This window comes from Synchiropus splendidus, chromosome 7 (genome assembly GCF_027744825.2).
Source record: "Synchiropus splendidus isolate RoL2022-P1 chromosome 7, RoL_Sspl_1.0, whole genome shotgun sequence".
In the NCBI taxonomy this organism is placed as follows: domain Eukaryota; kingdom Metazoa; phylum Chordata; class Actinopteri; order Syngnathiformes; family Callionymidae; genus Synchiropus; species Synchiropus splendidus.
In genome coordinates this window covers 19,267,182-19,282,026 of record NC_071340.1, presented here as the reverse complement: position 1 = coordinate 19,282,026, position 14,845 = coordinate 19,267,182, and the positions used below count along the sequence as shown (strand labels likewise).

General features: G+C 42.8%; 2 protein-coding genes across 2 annotated transcripts; both read left to right on the top strand.

The window, feature by feature from the left end:
- The first annotated feature begins 103 nt into the window (after positions 1-103).
- On the top strand, positions 104-4,363 carry polr3d (polymerase (RNA) III (DNA directed) polypeptide D). Its single transcript, XM_053871753.1, has 9 exons — positions 104-1,673; positions 2,242-2,404; positions 2,497-2,540; positions 2,606-2,766; positions 2,853-2,977; positions 3,064-3,220; positions 3,506-3,753; positions 3,843-3,995; positions 4,070-4,363. Exons 2-9 carry the CDS (start codon positions 2,243-2,245, stop codon positions 4,193-4,195), a joined length of 1,176 nt encoding a protein of 391 aa, XP_053727728.1. The 5' UTR covers positions 104-1,673; position 2,242; the 3' UTR covers positions 4,196-4,363.
- A 729-nt stretch (positions 4,364-5,092) lies between these two features.
- gpat4 (glycerol-3-phosphate acyltransferase 4) lies at positions 5,093-13,852 on the top strand. The gene is made up of 13 exons (XM_053871695.1): positions 5,093-5,197; positions 5,725-6,225; positions 8,004-8,073; positions 8,145-8,445; positions 9,721-9,795; positions 9,867-9,956; positions 11,226-11,319; positions 11,432-11,547; positions 11,943-11,998; positions 12,068-12,153; positions 12,219-12,347; positions 12,474-12,553; positions 12,902-13,852. The coding sequence occupies exons 2-13, from the start codon at positions 6,058-6,060 to the stop codon at positions 13,008-13,010; spliced, it is 1,374 nt and encodes a 457-aa protein (XP_053727670.1). The 5' UTR covers positions 5,093-5,197; positions 5,725-6,057; the 3' UTR covers positions 13,011-13,852.
- Positions 13,853-14,845: the final 993 nt, after the last annotated feature.

Sequence of the window (14,845 nt, the reverse complement as noted above, 5' to 3'; positions counted from 1 at the left end):
ACATTTTTTTTCAAAGTGGGGGGGTGGGGTTAAGTCCTATTCCACTCCATCAGCATCATGCCTAGTCGGGCCAGTCACATGTGAGACATGCCCCCCCACCGTCCCCCCCGAGGCTTGACAACACTCACACACTTCTAACACTTTGATAAATGTCACTTTTTACAAGCAAGTGTGGAGGCAGAGGCTGGAGGAGAATAACCTTTTCACTTGACTTGAGATTATACACTGACTGATGTCCCGGGAAATATTACCATCAAAGTATACGTGTCCCAACTGTCACACCATATGGGAGAGCTCCGCGGGGCATCCTCCAAGCTCCCGCCCCCCCCAACTCCGCCACCCACCCGAGGCCACAGTGTAAACCCAATGTAAGCAGATTTTCCACTGGCATTTGTTTTTGCTTCCCCCTCCCGGGACGACATCATTTAGGATTTTACCACAGATTAAAGTACGATCACAAAAGACGCTCTAATCTGCTGCCGCAACAATGGAGATGAGAGATAATTATAATGACAGAGAACGTGAGTGTGGAAAATGAGGTCTTTTGCAGACATGATATTGAAACAGATAAAGAGAAAGTGATATCACTGGGCACAATGGACGATCAAAGGATTCATTTCTTGCCAGACAGCCTCAGATCATTCGGGGGGTAATGGAGCTGCAGTCTTCCCTCATTGGTCACGCCATGACAGCTTTGGGGATGGGAGTGCCGTTGGAATTACGGGTTGAAACGCGAGCTGGAATGATCAATCCTGAGGTGGGAAATAGCACAGAGGCTCTAATTTGTTCATTCATCATCAACGCTCGCTGCTGCAGGAGCTTGTCCCGGCAGTGAAGGGCGAGCAGCAGGGGACGCTCTGGAAAGTTAAGCAATGAACAGAGGGATGCAAAGTCTGGACTCAGCTTCCGTGGCTTGTCACAGTCACACAAGTGTGCAGAGATAGACCTGAGGTTCAGCACTGTTTAGTCTGAGACCATGGTTTTTTATGTTGACATGAAGTGGGAGGACAAAGTTTTCGACTCAGGTGTGACGTTATGATGTCTGGTACAAAGCTTCTGGAGCTGATTTGGGTGACACACATTGAGTATTCCATCAAACATGGATCAGACATCAGCTTTCAAACTACTTTTACCATGTTATTATGATTGGCACGACACAAAATAGCATTAATTTTTTTTATCATCTACCTATTGAACGCAGGATCAACAAGGTTATTTGCATGGAAATCAAAAGATGTTTTTTTTTCATCTAAATATTTTCTTTTTAGCTTGTGTTGCAGCCACTATTTACCAGAGCCGGTTCAACAGAGACCTCTAGAGGGCTCATTTTAATTTCAGAAATCTACCGCTTATGAAGATTAATTCGCTTTTATTTCTTTTCATTGCTTCATTAATTCAGTGTAATTTCATATCTTGCTTTAACTTCTGACCTCTGAGACTGACGTCTTCTTTTTTTTTTTTTAAATAAAACTGGAACCGCTTGAGGTGACGCACACTGTAAGAGAGTGCGCAACCTTGATCCGCACGAAGTCAACCCAGCGAAACCCGGAAGCGTTAAAGCGGCGTGCGCATGTAAACAGCACCGGTGTCGTCAGAATTGTGACTCCTCATTTTCTTACTCCTCAACATTGAAGATCGTTTTGTCACGATCGTGACATCGCCGATTATTTCGTGTAAGTAACAAATCCTCTTCCTAAACACTAATTACATTACTTGGAATGTGTATTCGTGTTGAAATTCCACCACGTGTCCCTGATCCACTTCTCCTGTTGGCACTGTATCAGTTAAAATGAGGAATTATTCTGCGTCTAAGAGTGGATTTTTATGTCTGAACTGTCTTGCCTCGCCAATCTTATGAACCCGTTTGAAATTCTTCCTTTTAATGTAATCATTGTTCTTGTCTGTTTCACTGATAACATTGCCTTACTTTTTCAGTGACATTTGTTCGGCAGGACTTGCATTATTCTAATGCACAAAATAGTTTTATACACTTTTTAATATTAAAAAGTAATGCAAGACGCATTTGTATTACTGTACATTATTAAATATTTTTAAAGAATGTAACCTAAACATAAGATAATATGCCCTAGCAAAGCCAATGATAGCTGTTTTGGCTAGGGCTAATTCAAACCTTGTGGTTTGAAAATCTATGGCATTCATAAAGCAGAATCGCTGAGGTTCTTTTTAATGTAATAAATGATCTGCGTGAATCATTTGTGATGGAGCTTTGCATATTTGTAGAATGGCGGATTCGAGCTCCGGGGATTCCAGTGGTCAGCGCATGCCACCCCCTGGAGGGAGCGGGCAAGGCATGCTGCCTGGCCGTAGACCGTCTGCAGTCATCTCTGCTGGTCGTCTCACCACAATGCGTTCCAGAGACCTCACACTGGGAGGAGTGAAGAAGGTGGGCGACGGGATTGTAACACCTCGTGGATAACACAGATGACCGGTGTTTACGGTGTCGGTGACCTGAAGCAACTTTGCTTTTCTCTCTAGAAAACCTTCACACCCAACATTATTGGAAGAAAAATAAAGGAGGAGTGAGTATGCAGTGGCGAAGTGGCAAATTAAAAAGGCTTTTTGCTAACCTTTCGTCCAATGACAGGCCCAAACCTGAAAGAGAGCCAAGGAAAGATAGGAGGGAGTTTGAGAGAGGAAGAGGTCGGGGAGAAAGAGGGCGAGGAAGAGGACGAGGTCAGCCAGAAGTCATCCAGTCGCACTCGATTTTTGAACAAGGGCCTGGAGAAATGATGATTAAGAAGAGAGGTATGGGTTTCAGTTAATAAGTCGTCAGGGGTTTATCCAATTTCACAAAGCAGCAATGTTGAAACGTGATTTTCTTGTCATCACAGTTGGTTATGAGAGTGAGAGAGAAGTCACAAGCATGGCACCTTCACCCATCATCAACATTAAAAAAGAGAAGCGAGAGACTGAAGAGGAGACCAAAGAGATTCTACGCAACTTGGAACGAGACAACGTAAGTTTTGACTCGATAATGTGTTTCCTAGTTCATCATCTGAACATAACGTCAACGTGATCCCTTTTCAAATACTTTTGTTTTAGTTTATAGACGACCCTTTCCTCAGGAGTGAGCAGAGCAGCTGTCCTGTTCAGCTTCCTCTGGCTGTGTCAGGATGGGGATTCGCAGAGGAATTCACTCCACGAGTTAAAATAGAAAAGCTGGAAGAAGACTGTGATATCATGGATTCCGGGGTTGAAGGTAAGATCAGTTGCTCTACTGGAAAACAAACAGACACTACAGCAGTACCTGCAGTTGACTCAAGCTCACGTTTACTAGGATTCATCCCGTTTCTCTTCCAAAATAAAGGCAAGGACAAGAAAAGACTAAGTAGAGGAAATGATTTTAGTTCACTTAAGAATCTAAACTTTGAAAATCTCTTCAAAAAGATCTTCAGAACTATATATATATATATATATATATACACACTTATTGTAACCCTTTGAGTCATCATGATACATGTCATACATGTCTTACATTTCTCAGTGAAAGAGGAGCCACAGGATCTTGGTGTGAAGAAGACTGAATCCAGCTTCAGACCTCCTCCTCTTCCCGAGCCGGAGGTTCTACCAGATCTGCTGCACAGGTGGAGTCTAAGCAAAGGAGAGGAGCTTTTCTTCATGCAAATGCCTGACACGCTGCCAGGCCAGCCGCCAACGGTTGCACAAAAGCCAGTAAAAACAGAGGTGCAGTCCGAGGACGGGCAGTCGGTACTCCTCAAGACGGAGTCTCAGGTACACACATACATAAATATACTATATATAATACGGTAAGCTCCATAACCAAACCTGTTAAGTTTAGCTAGAATTATCCTGTTTAACAGGAGGAACCGGAAGAAGAAAATAGCTGCAATCTCAAAGATCTGAGAGAGGGTCTTGTTGGAAAGATGCTTGTTCGGAAGTCTGGGAAAGTCCAGCTCATACTTGGAGAGGTAACGCTGGACGTGGCTCTTGGGGCGCCATGCTCTTTCCTGCAGGTAAGCTTGTCGGTCTTTGAATTCCTGTTGTCAGAGTTCTGACAGTTTTTTTTTTCCTCCCAATATGATTTCAGGAGCTGGTGTCGATCGGCACCGAGGGGCGGATCGGCGACTTGACTGTGCTGGGTAAAATCAAGCACAAAATGGTGTGCTCCCCTGACTTTGAGTCTCTCTTAGAGGGCAGCGCTCGATGCTCTTGACAATGGATGCCTGAGCCTTGTGATCATAAAAGGGATTTCAAGGTGGTCACTCCTGTATGTGGACCTCTTCATTAGTGCATCACTTATATCAGAGAACGGTGTAACTCAACACCTTCAGCTGATGTATAATAACATGTAAATGTGTGAATAAATAAATCTCCTTTGGTATAACGTTGCACTGTTGTCACCTTCAGTTTTCATTCAAATAACCTGGGACCCACTTTTGCTGAGTAACTTCAGTGTTTTGGGGAATGTGGGAGTGACTCAGCCAAAACTTAAGTTTATCTCAAACTGGACGTGAGCCTAAAACCGTCATGCATTGATTTAACTGTACAATACAAGTAGGGCTGTCAATCAATTAAATGTAATCTAAATCACACTAAAGATGAGTTCACTTGCAATTGATGGTAATTAATAATACATTTTGTGTATTTTATCTACACTAGAGTGGCCAATGATGTTGTGTTTTGGGGCTTTTTCAGTGCCTCTAAGGTTATTCTTAAGCATATTCTTGACAGTCTCTGGTATGTCGGGTTGTTTTAAGAAATTATTGGCTACACTTCTGTTGATAAAGTCTTTCCTTTTGTTGCATATAGAATAGATACTAAATATGTGATACATTTGACATGAATCACGAGTTAACACTTCCTTGGTGCGATTGACATTAAAAAATTTTAATCTATTGGCAACCTTAAATATAAGCCACACCTAATATAATGATAGGCTTCCTTTTGTAAAAGTAAATCCCTATGTTTATTTTCTAATCTACAATTTTTAAAGATTGAATTCGTTTGCATGAAACGAAACGGAGCTCAGAAAGCAGAAGTTATTTTTTAAAAACTCATGCGCGTCAGTAGCTGCAGTAGCATAACATCACCAGTAGGTGTCAGCGTAGAGCGACTGACCGTCGTGTCCCCGCCGGGCGGAGTTCGACTACAATCAGAGAGACAAAGACAAGTGATGGACCTACTGTAACCGGTACCGGACGGGACGCTGCTAGAGGTGGGTTCACGCGTTTCCTTGACCGTTCCCTTTTAAACCCCTTTCAGAAACGACCCCCCTGGTGTTCCAGCGTTGCCGTTCTAACTTGCAGCGCTCTTCAAAGAAGCCAGTGTCAGCGTTTCATCCTCGGAGCAGGCTAATGCTAACAGGAGCTCGTCGGGACACGTTTCAGTTCCTCTTTTTTCCGCTTCGTAAAACCAATTTAGTTTGGTTTGGAGTGGGGCGAATTGGCGTTTAAGTGTGGCGCCATCGTGGTTTGTGTCAGTTACCGCGGGTCGTGAGGTGTAAAGAGCGATGCGGTCACGTTAGCTCCCCAGCTGCATCACATGAGGCCTGACGACGTTATCTCTGCTCTGGCGCCGATAGCAACATCGCCACAGTCTCCTCACTCCACCGTGTGAGGTTAAGATGGCTGTGCAAGATGCACCAGATCGTGATGTACCGAGTGCCTGCAAATAGTTCCATAAAGGATCCGAGTGCTCGAAGTTAAAGGGACACCACATGATCGATGTTGTTCGTCTCTACAGGACTGTGGAACGGAACCGGTCGGTGCTGGAGTTTCACCGCACGACAGAGCCACTCGCCGTGAACAGCTGTTGCTCGTTTGTTTACTTTCTCACAAGCGAGGACGGCGTGGAGTTTGGGGGGGATGCTGAAAACGATGAGACCGCCCCACCCGGGCCAGCTCGTGGACCCTGTGTTCCAAGTGAGGAGATCATCTACCCCGTTGTCGTCTCGATGAAGGTCTCATTCTGACAAAAGTAAAGGGCCACTTTAGGGCCAGGAGGTGGAGTCGTATCCCTCCTCTGTTATCTTGTTTTATCCCCTGAGAAGACTATCGTCCCCCTTCAGTCTTTAAGATGGAGCTGTTCTTTAATCCCTTCGACAACTTGGTGTGTATCCTCCTTGGGATTTCCTTCACGGTGTGGTTCACCCTGCTGCTGGTCTTCATTATTGTGCCGGCAATCCTCGGGGTTTCCTTCGGCATCCGGCGGATCTACATGAAAACATTGTTAAAGATCTTTGAGGTAAGAAGTGCTACCTGTGAAACTTGCATGACTTGATCTTGAATGATACAGTTTTATTGGTATAAGTTTACAATTTGAAATTCCTCCAGCTGTTTGGTCAGAAACATTTCCCCCCAAAGTTATTGCCTCATCTAGCAGCTATAGATTAACATCCACGCCCAAGGCATGTTGTTACGTAACAAGAGAAAACACTGTGTCAGCCTCAGCCGCTGACTGCTTGTGACACTGCTCCAACAACGCTGAATAACATTATATAAGGAACATCACACACTCATCTTTAGATTGCCTTTTTCATGTGTCCTTGGAGTAAAATGGCTCTATTACTGTGCTATGTGTAAATGTAGCTCTAGATGCTCAACAACTAAGTTAGTGGGAGGGACAGTTGCAAACATACACACACACTCAAAATCACATGTAAATTCATGTAACTGTATGCAACCATTCATGTCAATATACATAAGCAGAAGAGCTTCACAAATAAGAGCTGGATTCTTTTTTAACATTTTTTTTAAAAGAGCTATTTTGTTATGGACAAAAACAGCTCAGCAATGAACTCAGAGCACATGAAATGGTTTAGGATTGTTTTACTGTTCAAAACAGGCTCATTTGTGCTGAAATAAATGATTTTAAATCTTAAATGATGTTTAGGTTTTTGCATTGTACCATTATTTTATTCTTAATTTTGTCGTAATCCTGCAGTGTATCAAATCATTGGAGACATTTGCAAAACCTTTATTCGTGTTGAGAACATTCCATTTTCATGTTTTTCAATTGCATATATTTGATCAAGTTCTTTTTTTGTCTGCATTCAAGCCTGTTTGGCAACACGCCAGAAGCCACATGTCCTTATCAGTCACAGCAAAACAGTGCAGGTATTGGATGTCAGAAAGTTCAGGCTATTTGTCAACATTCCATACATTCCCCAAAGTGCCAAGGGCTCTTGCTCGGGTTCCTCCTCCACATCTGCATCCTCCCACTTGTGTTTTTAATGGCATTAGCAAGTCTAAGCTGCACATCTGTGTAATTCGAGAGCACTGGCAATGGAACTGATCCAGCGCCTCCCAATCTCATGGTTCTTGGTTTGGTTTCTGGGGAACACTGTGTGCTTTTCCTCCCTGCAGACATTACCTGTTTCTGCATGCACTATTATGTAACACGTTAATGTGCCTGTCTGTTGCTGATCTCCAACAGAGCATGGCACATGTTAGTTTTTCTTGAGGGCTTGAAAATTCACCAGTTTTAAACCTTTGGCTGAGAGGCAACATCAGAATCGCAATTCAACAACCTGACCTGTAAATATGGTGCCTGATATAGTTACTACTTCACAGAAGCCGATGGCAGACACCTGTAGCTTCAGTCTCAGCAATATTTGTGAGCGTGTTTATGTTAAGGTTTCGGAGTAAATAAAACAGACCCTGGTCTTTGACTATAGGGCAGTTGTAGTTGTGCAGTAAGAGCAAAAGAGAGGAATAGAGTGGATAAGATGGTATCAGATTCAGAGTAGTATTCACGCTCTGATGGAGATCACATAGTGGGACAGAAAGTGATGGCATAACTGCTCATGGTAAAAACGCCATGATGGAGGCAGCATGAGTTAAAAACATGGAAATAGTGGATGATGTGGTAGAAAATACAGCACGAATAGTAGCGGTGGGGAGCAACAAATGTAAAATGAATAACAATTAAAAAAAACAAAATTACATTTCCACCAATTTAATTGTTGAGTTGGAAAAGCTGTTATCTTGCACTGCTATAACCCTCTCTTCTTGTCTGTCTAGTGGGCCACACTAAGGATAGAGAGGGGAGCAAAAGAGAAAAACCACCTCCTGTACAAACCCTACTCTAATGGTAAGATGTGGCATTATTTCCTTCATGTGTGCATCTTGACCTTTATTAACCTCTCTCCACTGTGTTGGCAGCCATCATCGCCAAGGAGCCCACGTCCTTAGAAGAAGAAATTAAAGAGATCCGCCGCAGCGGCAGCAACAGAGACTTGGATTCTGCTTCTGAATTCGAGATGTCTGATATTTTCTACTTTGCTCGGAGAGGAGTGGAAAGCATTATGGACGATGAGGTGACCAAGAGGTTCTCCGCTGAGGAGTTGGAGTCCTGGAATCTGCTGACACGCAGTAACAACAACTTCCACTACATCAGTCTGAGATTGACTGTCTTATGGGGTCTGGGCCTGCTAATCCGCTATGGTTTACTGCTGCCTCTCAGGTATCGAGCCACTTACTTTCATTTAAGAACTCAATAATTCTATTGGAGTTGTGCATGAATTATATCCTTTTAGCATCAAAATATAGTCAAAATGGCATGAAATGAAGTGGTGTTCAGTATATATTACTGGTCATTAAGTTATGATTTTGGTTTCCTCAGAAATTCAAGTGATTGGACTTTGTTTTTTTGTGTATTATTTAAAAGCCAATTCCTTGAAACAAACATAATGAAAAAGAATTAAAAGAAGTCACATTCCACTTGAACTAGATATTAGGGGATGTTGAAGTTACACAGTTACTTAACTAGTATTCCGAAATATGTTGTCGCATTCAAAATTTCCTTGGTTGTTATGGAGATTAAAGAAATGTGTTTTGGTTACAGTTATAACTTGACCTTGACTCTGGCAACTGCAGATGCAAGTTGGTTGCAATAGGCTTAACATCTTCCAAGGAAATGTGTGACAGTTAAGGTTGTGCTGTGAGGTCTTTTCTGATGTGATTAGATACTGCTGTGTTTTTAATCCAAGCATTCAGAGTCAAGTATTTTGTCAATGCTGTTAAATATCTGCGAAATTGTCTCAAACTTAAGTCATCATCCACTACATTTCTCTGCAAACAGAGATCTACTGTCAGTGGAGTTGTTGCAGGATGGGGTTCAGCAGTGTCAGGTACGAGTTTGTGGTGGGACTTCATGTTCCCAGACTGTGAACAACACAGTGTGGTCAGTGAGGGAGGGGCCAAAGAGACAGACCGGGTGATGTGGATGAGGTTTGAAGGTGGACAGACAGTGGTGAGCGTCATCTGCGAAGCGGTGAAAATAGACTATATTATTTGATTAAAGGCTAATATGCCCTTCAGTGGGAGTGTGAGTCATTGTTGAGTCAGACTGGTCCATGTCCAGTTTTATTGGCGAGACCAGTCATGCCACGTCTCACAGCAAGTTCATGATGAATATAATGGTTCTCTTTATCACATGTACATGAAAGTAAGTCACCTCATGGAATTCTATGTGTCTTGTCTAATCAGTACCCTGTTCTCTGATTAAATATGCAGGTTAAATATCGTGTTAATTCCTCTTAATCTGTGGTGTTTCTAGAGACATTTTCTGTGTTGTCTATCCCGGTGATTTGTCTGTCCTCGTGTCATTTTTGTTTTCTTAAGGGATTGTTTTGATTCAGAATGTTTCAGTGTCAAGTAGATACTTGTTTCATTAGAAATGTAGATGCCTCTGTCATACTCATTTTCATTCAACCATCTCTGTTGTATCCCACCTCAGGGTAACACTTGCCTTCACTGGTGTCGGTCTCCTCGTGTTCCTCACCTCTATCATTGGCCTGCTGCCCAATGGAAGGTAAACCAGCCGTGGATTTTTGTCAGCATGAAATCATCACAGTCGGGTGATATTGTTTGGTTTTCTTGCAGAGTGAAAAACCTTCTGAGCGAGAAGGTTCATTTAATGTGCTACCGAATTTGTGTCCGAGCTCTGACTGCCATCATCACTTACCATGACAGGTAGGTTTGAGCAGGGTGTTCTGTTCCGCTGTGACTAACTCCTGTAAACAATTAAACTGGTTGAACATGCTTGAAATCCTGCTCAGGGCTGTGCAGATTAAATTCCAAAATCAATAATCAGCCCTCAAAATAATTGTTAGTCACAGCCCCTGTTGATCTTATTTGGGAATAAAAGACGTCAAATCTAATCTAACTAAATGAATGAGATTGCTGGCAGTTATTTGTGCATGGCCAATGTCTCATCTGTTGATCACATTGTCTTGTTTGTTTAACCTGACAGTTAAGTGACACATTTGACATCAATTAAAAATCGGATACGCGTCGAAGCAAAATAAAATGAAATTGATGTGGTATTAGAAAATGTCACGTTGTTTCCGTTTGATAGATTTGACTTAGTTCCCAGGCTCAATTCAAGCTGAAACTGACCATTCGATGTGTCTGGGAATGTTACATAAGAGCAGCTGGGGTGTGTTGCGGTGACTAGTGTGTGTATAAATAGCAGGTGATCTGAGGGTTGATGCCTGACATTTGCGTTTGCCACGCTGATGGTTGCTAGTCTAGTGAGCCCGACTCCTTCTCGTGGAAAGGTACCTCCAGATGCAATACAACTTGTTACAATACTTGTGCATGTGTTGGAGTGAGAGTTGTAAGGTTGGGCGTAGTTCATTGGTGTCTTGTGTAACAGGATGTAAAGGAGGAAGTCAAACCTTTGTATACTGGCCCTTTAAAGTTCAGTGTTTACACTGCAACACCATTGTAAAATATATCAGGATAGTTGATCCACACACGCACGCAGGTTTGCCAGACTATCTTTCTGTTCGCTCATTGCCATAACGCGACCTTGTTGTTTTGATTTTTTTCATTCTCAAATTGAGGCTTAACCTTGTTCGGGTCCTGCAAAAGGGCCCCACGAGGGGGTGTTTTCCCCCAAATTGGACCTCACTAAGATAGATATGCTTATACATACACACACACACACACACACGTGCGCACACACACCTCCTGTCAGAGAACTGACTGCAGACACTTCTGAAGGTGAAATAGACTCAGGTTAAAATTAGACAAGGGCCAGTCCCTTTCTATTTGAAAATGCAACTCTATCTTTGGCATGTGAACTTCTGCTGACCACACTTCTTCAACATGAGACTCATGTGGTGCTTTTGTTTCATAGGAGGAAATTTGAATCCATACTTTGCTACTTTTGTCCTTGAGAGCTTACAGTGGTTTCTATTCCTTGACCTTATACTTGTTCTGCCTTCATTTCCTCAGTGAGAACAAACCCAAAAATGGAGGTATATGCGTGGCCAACCACACGTCACCAATTGATGTCATAATCCTGGCCAGTGATGGCTGCTATGCAATGGTAAGTGAAGGACTGCTCGCCCGTTTCACTGCAGCTGTTTGTCTGGTCAGATGTTCTTTCTCTCATAAATAGATGTGTTGACATTTTCCCGTGTCTTTGCTTGTGTGTGCAGGTGGGTCAAATTCACGGGGGCTTGATGGGAGTCATTCAGAGGTCCATGGTCAAGGCTTGTCCTCACATTTGGTTTGAGCGATCAGAGGTGAAAGACAGGCATCTAGTGGCCAAAAGGTAATATTGCAACGTCAGAACAAACGAATGAAAATGTATCACTGCATAGATTCTCATGCTTCACATTTTCAAGGGGAAGAGCCATACCATATAAAAGTAATATCAGTTTGTAAAGATATGTAAACAGGCTGGTTTGGATTTCTCAGTGGTCAAAGTGATGGATCGGGATTTCCCTGCTGGATGTATTTGTATGGCATGACAAAGAGCAGATGCTGAAACAACTTGGCTATTGTAAACCTTTCTCTGTTTTGACAGTCAAAATGACTTTACTTATTGACATGCCTTCAGATCAAATGGCAGCATCTGGAACGTGGTTATAGAGGAGTTAAATCTAGTTCAGCATTTATTACTATTTCTATTACGATTCTCATCTAAATAATCTACTCCTCTTCCAGGTTGAACGACCATATAGAAGACAAAACTAAGCTTCCGATTCTAATATTCCCAGAAGGTGAGTAGAGTTCATTTTTTATTCCTAAACACCCAACATCCACATGTCTTGAATGATCTCTTCCACCAGGTACCTGCATTAACAACACATCGGTCATGATGTTCAAGAAGGGCAGCTTTGAGATCGGTGCTACTGTCTACCCGGTGGCCATCAAGGTACGATGAAAACCATGGGAATCTATGGTTCAGGAGAGTTATTTTACCATGTTTTTATTTCGCAGTATGATCCAAGATTTGGAGATGCATTCTGGAACAGCAGCAAGTTCGGAATGGTCAACTACCTCCTGCGAATGATGAGTAGCTGGGCAATCGTGTGCAGTGTGTGGTACCTTCCTCCCATGTCCAGAGAGGTGAGGTCCTGATTTTCCTTAAGCTTCGCGTTTTTCTCTCTATCTGTGTTTTCATCATGTTATTCTCGCTCACAAATGTTACCTCTATCTCAGTTGTCAGTATCTAATGTTGTCCATCTCTTACAGGAAGGGGAGGATGCTGTTCAATTTGCCAATCGTGTGAAAGCAGCCATTGCCAGACAAGGTGGACTGGTGGACCTGCTATGGTGAGATTTTTTTGTTTACATTTTTTTTCATTGTACTGCAGTCTTTGACAAAACAAAATGAGTGTTTTAGTATATGACACCATGACATGTGTCCCAGAATGTGGCACTGGCTACTTGCTTAATCTTTCTGACTAGATTTCAAACTCATAATTCCAGGTGTTTGCCTAGTGTTTGTGCCTGAGATGGCTAAATCTGTACGTGGCCTCGTCGTCCAAGCTGACAGAAAGAGGCTTCCGCTTGGTTTAAAGTTGAAAGGCCTTGAAGGAAACGTGTTTGCAATGACCTCGACGAGTGTCACTCAACACATACTGATACCTTCATTGATGATGATGGTGCTCTGGTTTTCAGGGATGGGGGTCTGAAGCGGGCAAAAGTAAAAGACACCTTCAAAGAAGAACAGCAGAAGCTCTACAGCAAGATGCTCGTAGGCACCCAGGAAGACCGCAGTCGCTCCTGAACCACCTGCATGACGGACTTGATAAACTCCTACTAGTGCATCTCTGCATCTAACAAGGTGGTCAGCAGGGAGTCCAGCACTGGAACTCCCCTCCTTGCTGCCAGCCCTGCTCCATATTGGCTTCCTGGGTCACTGCCACAGCCAGGTTTGTTGAGTTTGCTTCGTGGTTACGGGTCACTCGTGAGTCTGCTGCCCTCTGGACCATGAGAAGGGGAGACACGAAGCGTTGTCTTCCTTGGTGGCAGTTTTTGGGGGTCAAACCTGTATGGATGGTCCCGAAGCTCCTGTCTTAGATGATGTGGTGTCTTATTTTCAATGTTACAATCATACTTGTATCCCGGCCGTGTGAGTAACACGCTGTTCCTGGGACGTAGGAGAGGGGTCGTAGGTCAAGAAATTTCTGCTCAACATGAGTTTAGGGCTCGATGCCATATTTTGTTACACTTCTAACATTATTTTTTTCTAAGAGTTTGAAAGTGAGTAGCTGCAGAGTACGCTTTTAAAAAACATGCCATCACTACAGACAAGTCCTTTATGTTTACACTTTGTCTCGTAATTCCACGGAATGTGAATATCGCCACATTATGAAGTGGAATATTTTTGCATTAACCCATCAAAACTCCATCATAGCATAACTGAAGTGCTCCAGAAACACTCCCAACCCACTTGCAGCTACTCCAAATTGTTGTCAATGAATCCGAATGTTTCCACCCCTCAGCCTGAGGATCATGAACAGTTGTTACATCTGTTAACCATGTTCAGCTCCTGTCACTCACCCTCTTTAGTTGACAGTCTTCAGGGAAGGTTGTTTGGATTGTGTCAAACCTGTTCATCAAATTAAATGTTGAAGAATGTCACTCCGCCTCGGGCCTCCTGCTTTGCCTTCTTAGTCATTCTTGTTTACTGAACTATTTTATTTATTATGTATACATATATACATATTTTTTTAACTTTAGTGATGATTCCTAACACTCGGCGATACAAGGCATTAGCTTATTTTGACTGCCATCTGTTTTTTATCCCTGCAGTGTTAAAAGGAAATCCAAAGCTACAATGCATTTCTCCTTTTACTTCCTAAACTATATCATGCTCCAGTAAACCCCAAGTTTATTTGCCTTTCCACGTTATGTATGTAAATGTTTCCACATTACCAGTCTTTCCAACTGGGCTCCTGCTGAATAAGACCTACAGAGTCAAGGAAGGAAGTTGGAACGAAACTGATGGGAGGCTGCTTTTGTCCAACAACATGACTGAACTACTTTCCTACCGCACTATGGAGATTGTTCTAAACGCCTGTGACTGATGAGGGGCTCTTTCAGCCACTACTTAACCATTCCGTGCATGTGCTGAGCTCCTGTCACAATCACACACACATGCGAGAGTAAAGCAGTGTTTAAAAGATGCTCATATATTTAGACTAAATACGACTACTTACAGTGGGCAGTCCTCCAACGTGAGCTGCATTGTTGAGGGAAAGATTATTACTAAGAATAGTTTGCAAACAGATCTTGGAATAAAAACATTGTGACTTAAGAGTCACAGTAGTGTCTCCAGAAAACTTTCTCATGTGTGAATATGAGTTTTGTGTGGACTAACAAGTTGTACTAGGTTGGAAAACCACTTCTTAAGTGGTTCTTCCCCAGCATACAAATGAATCGCTGACATAAATCAGATTTCATGTATTAGAGCCTTTTCTCATTCACCCTTCTGTCAAGTCCAGAAGCTCCCTAACGCTTCTGCCATCTGCTGTCCGATTGAGCTCATTACGCCCTGCGTGTATATGAGCATGAAGAGTATTGGTTAGTATTGGTGTGTAGGGCAATAATAATGGGTTA

Excerpts from the sequence above, each read along its gene's own strand:
- polr3d (XM_053871753.1), top strand. The coding sequence starts at position 2,243 with ATGGCGGATTCGAGCTCCGGGGATTCCAGTGGTCAGCGCATGCCACCC. Across the intron at positions 2,541-2,605 it reads GGAAGAAAAATAAAGGAGGA|GCCCAAACCTGAAAGAGAGC; the intron begins GTGAGTATGCAG and ends GTCCAATGACAG. Across the intron at positions 2,767-2,852 it reads AATGATGATTAAGAAGAGAG|TTGGTTATGAGAGTGAGAGA; the intron begins GTATGGGTTTCA and ends TTGTCATCACAG.
- gpat4 (XM_053871695.1), top strand. The coding sequence starts at position 6,058 with ATGGAGCTGTTCTTTAATCCCTTCGACAACTTGGTGTGTATCCTCCTT. Across the intron at positions 9,796-9,866 it reads GGCCTGCTGCCCAATGGAAG|AGTGAAAAACCTTCTGAGCG; the intron begins GTAAACCAGCCG and ends GTTTTCTTGCAG. Across the intron at positions 12,154-12,218 it reads TCTACCCGGTGGCCATCAAG|TATGATCCAAGATTTGGAGA; the intron begins GTACGATGAAAA and ends TTTATTTCGCAG.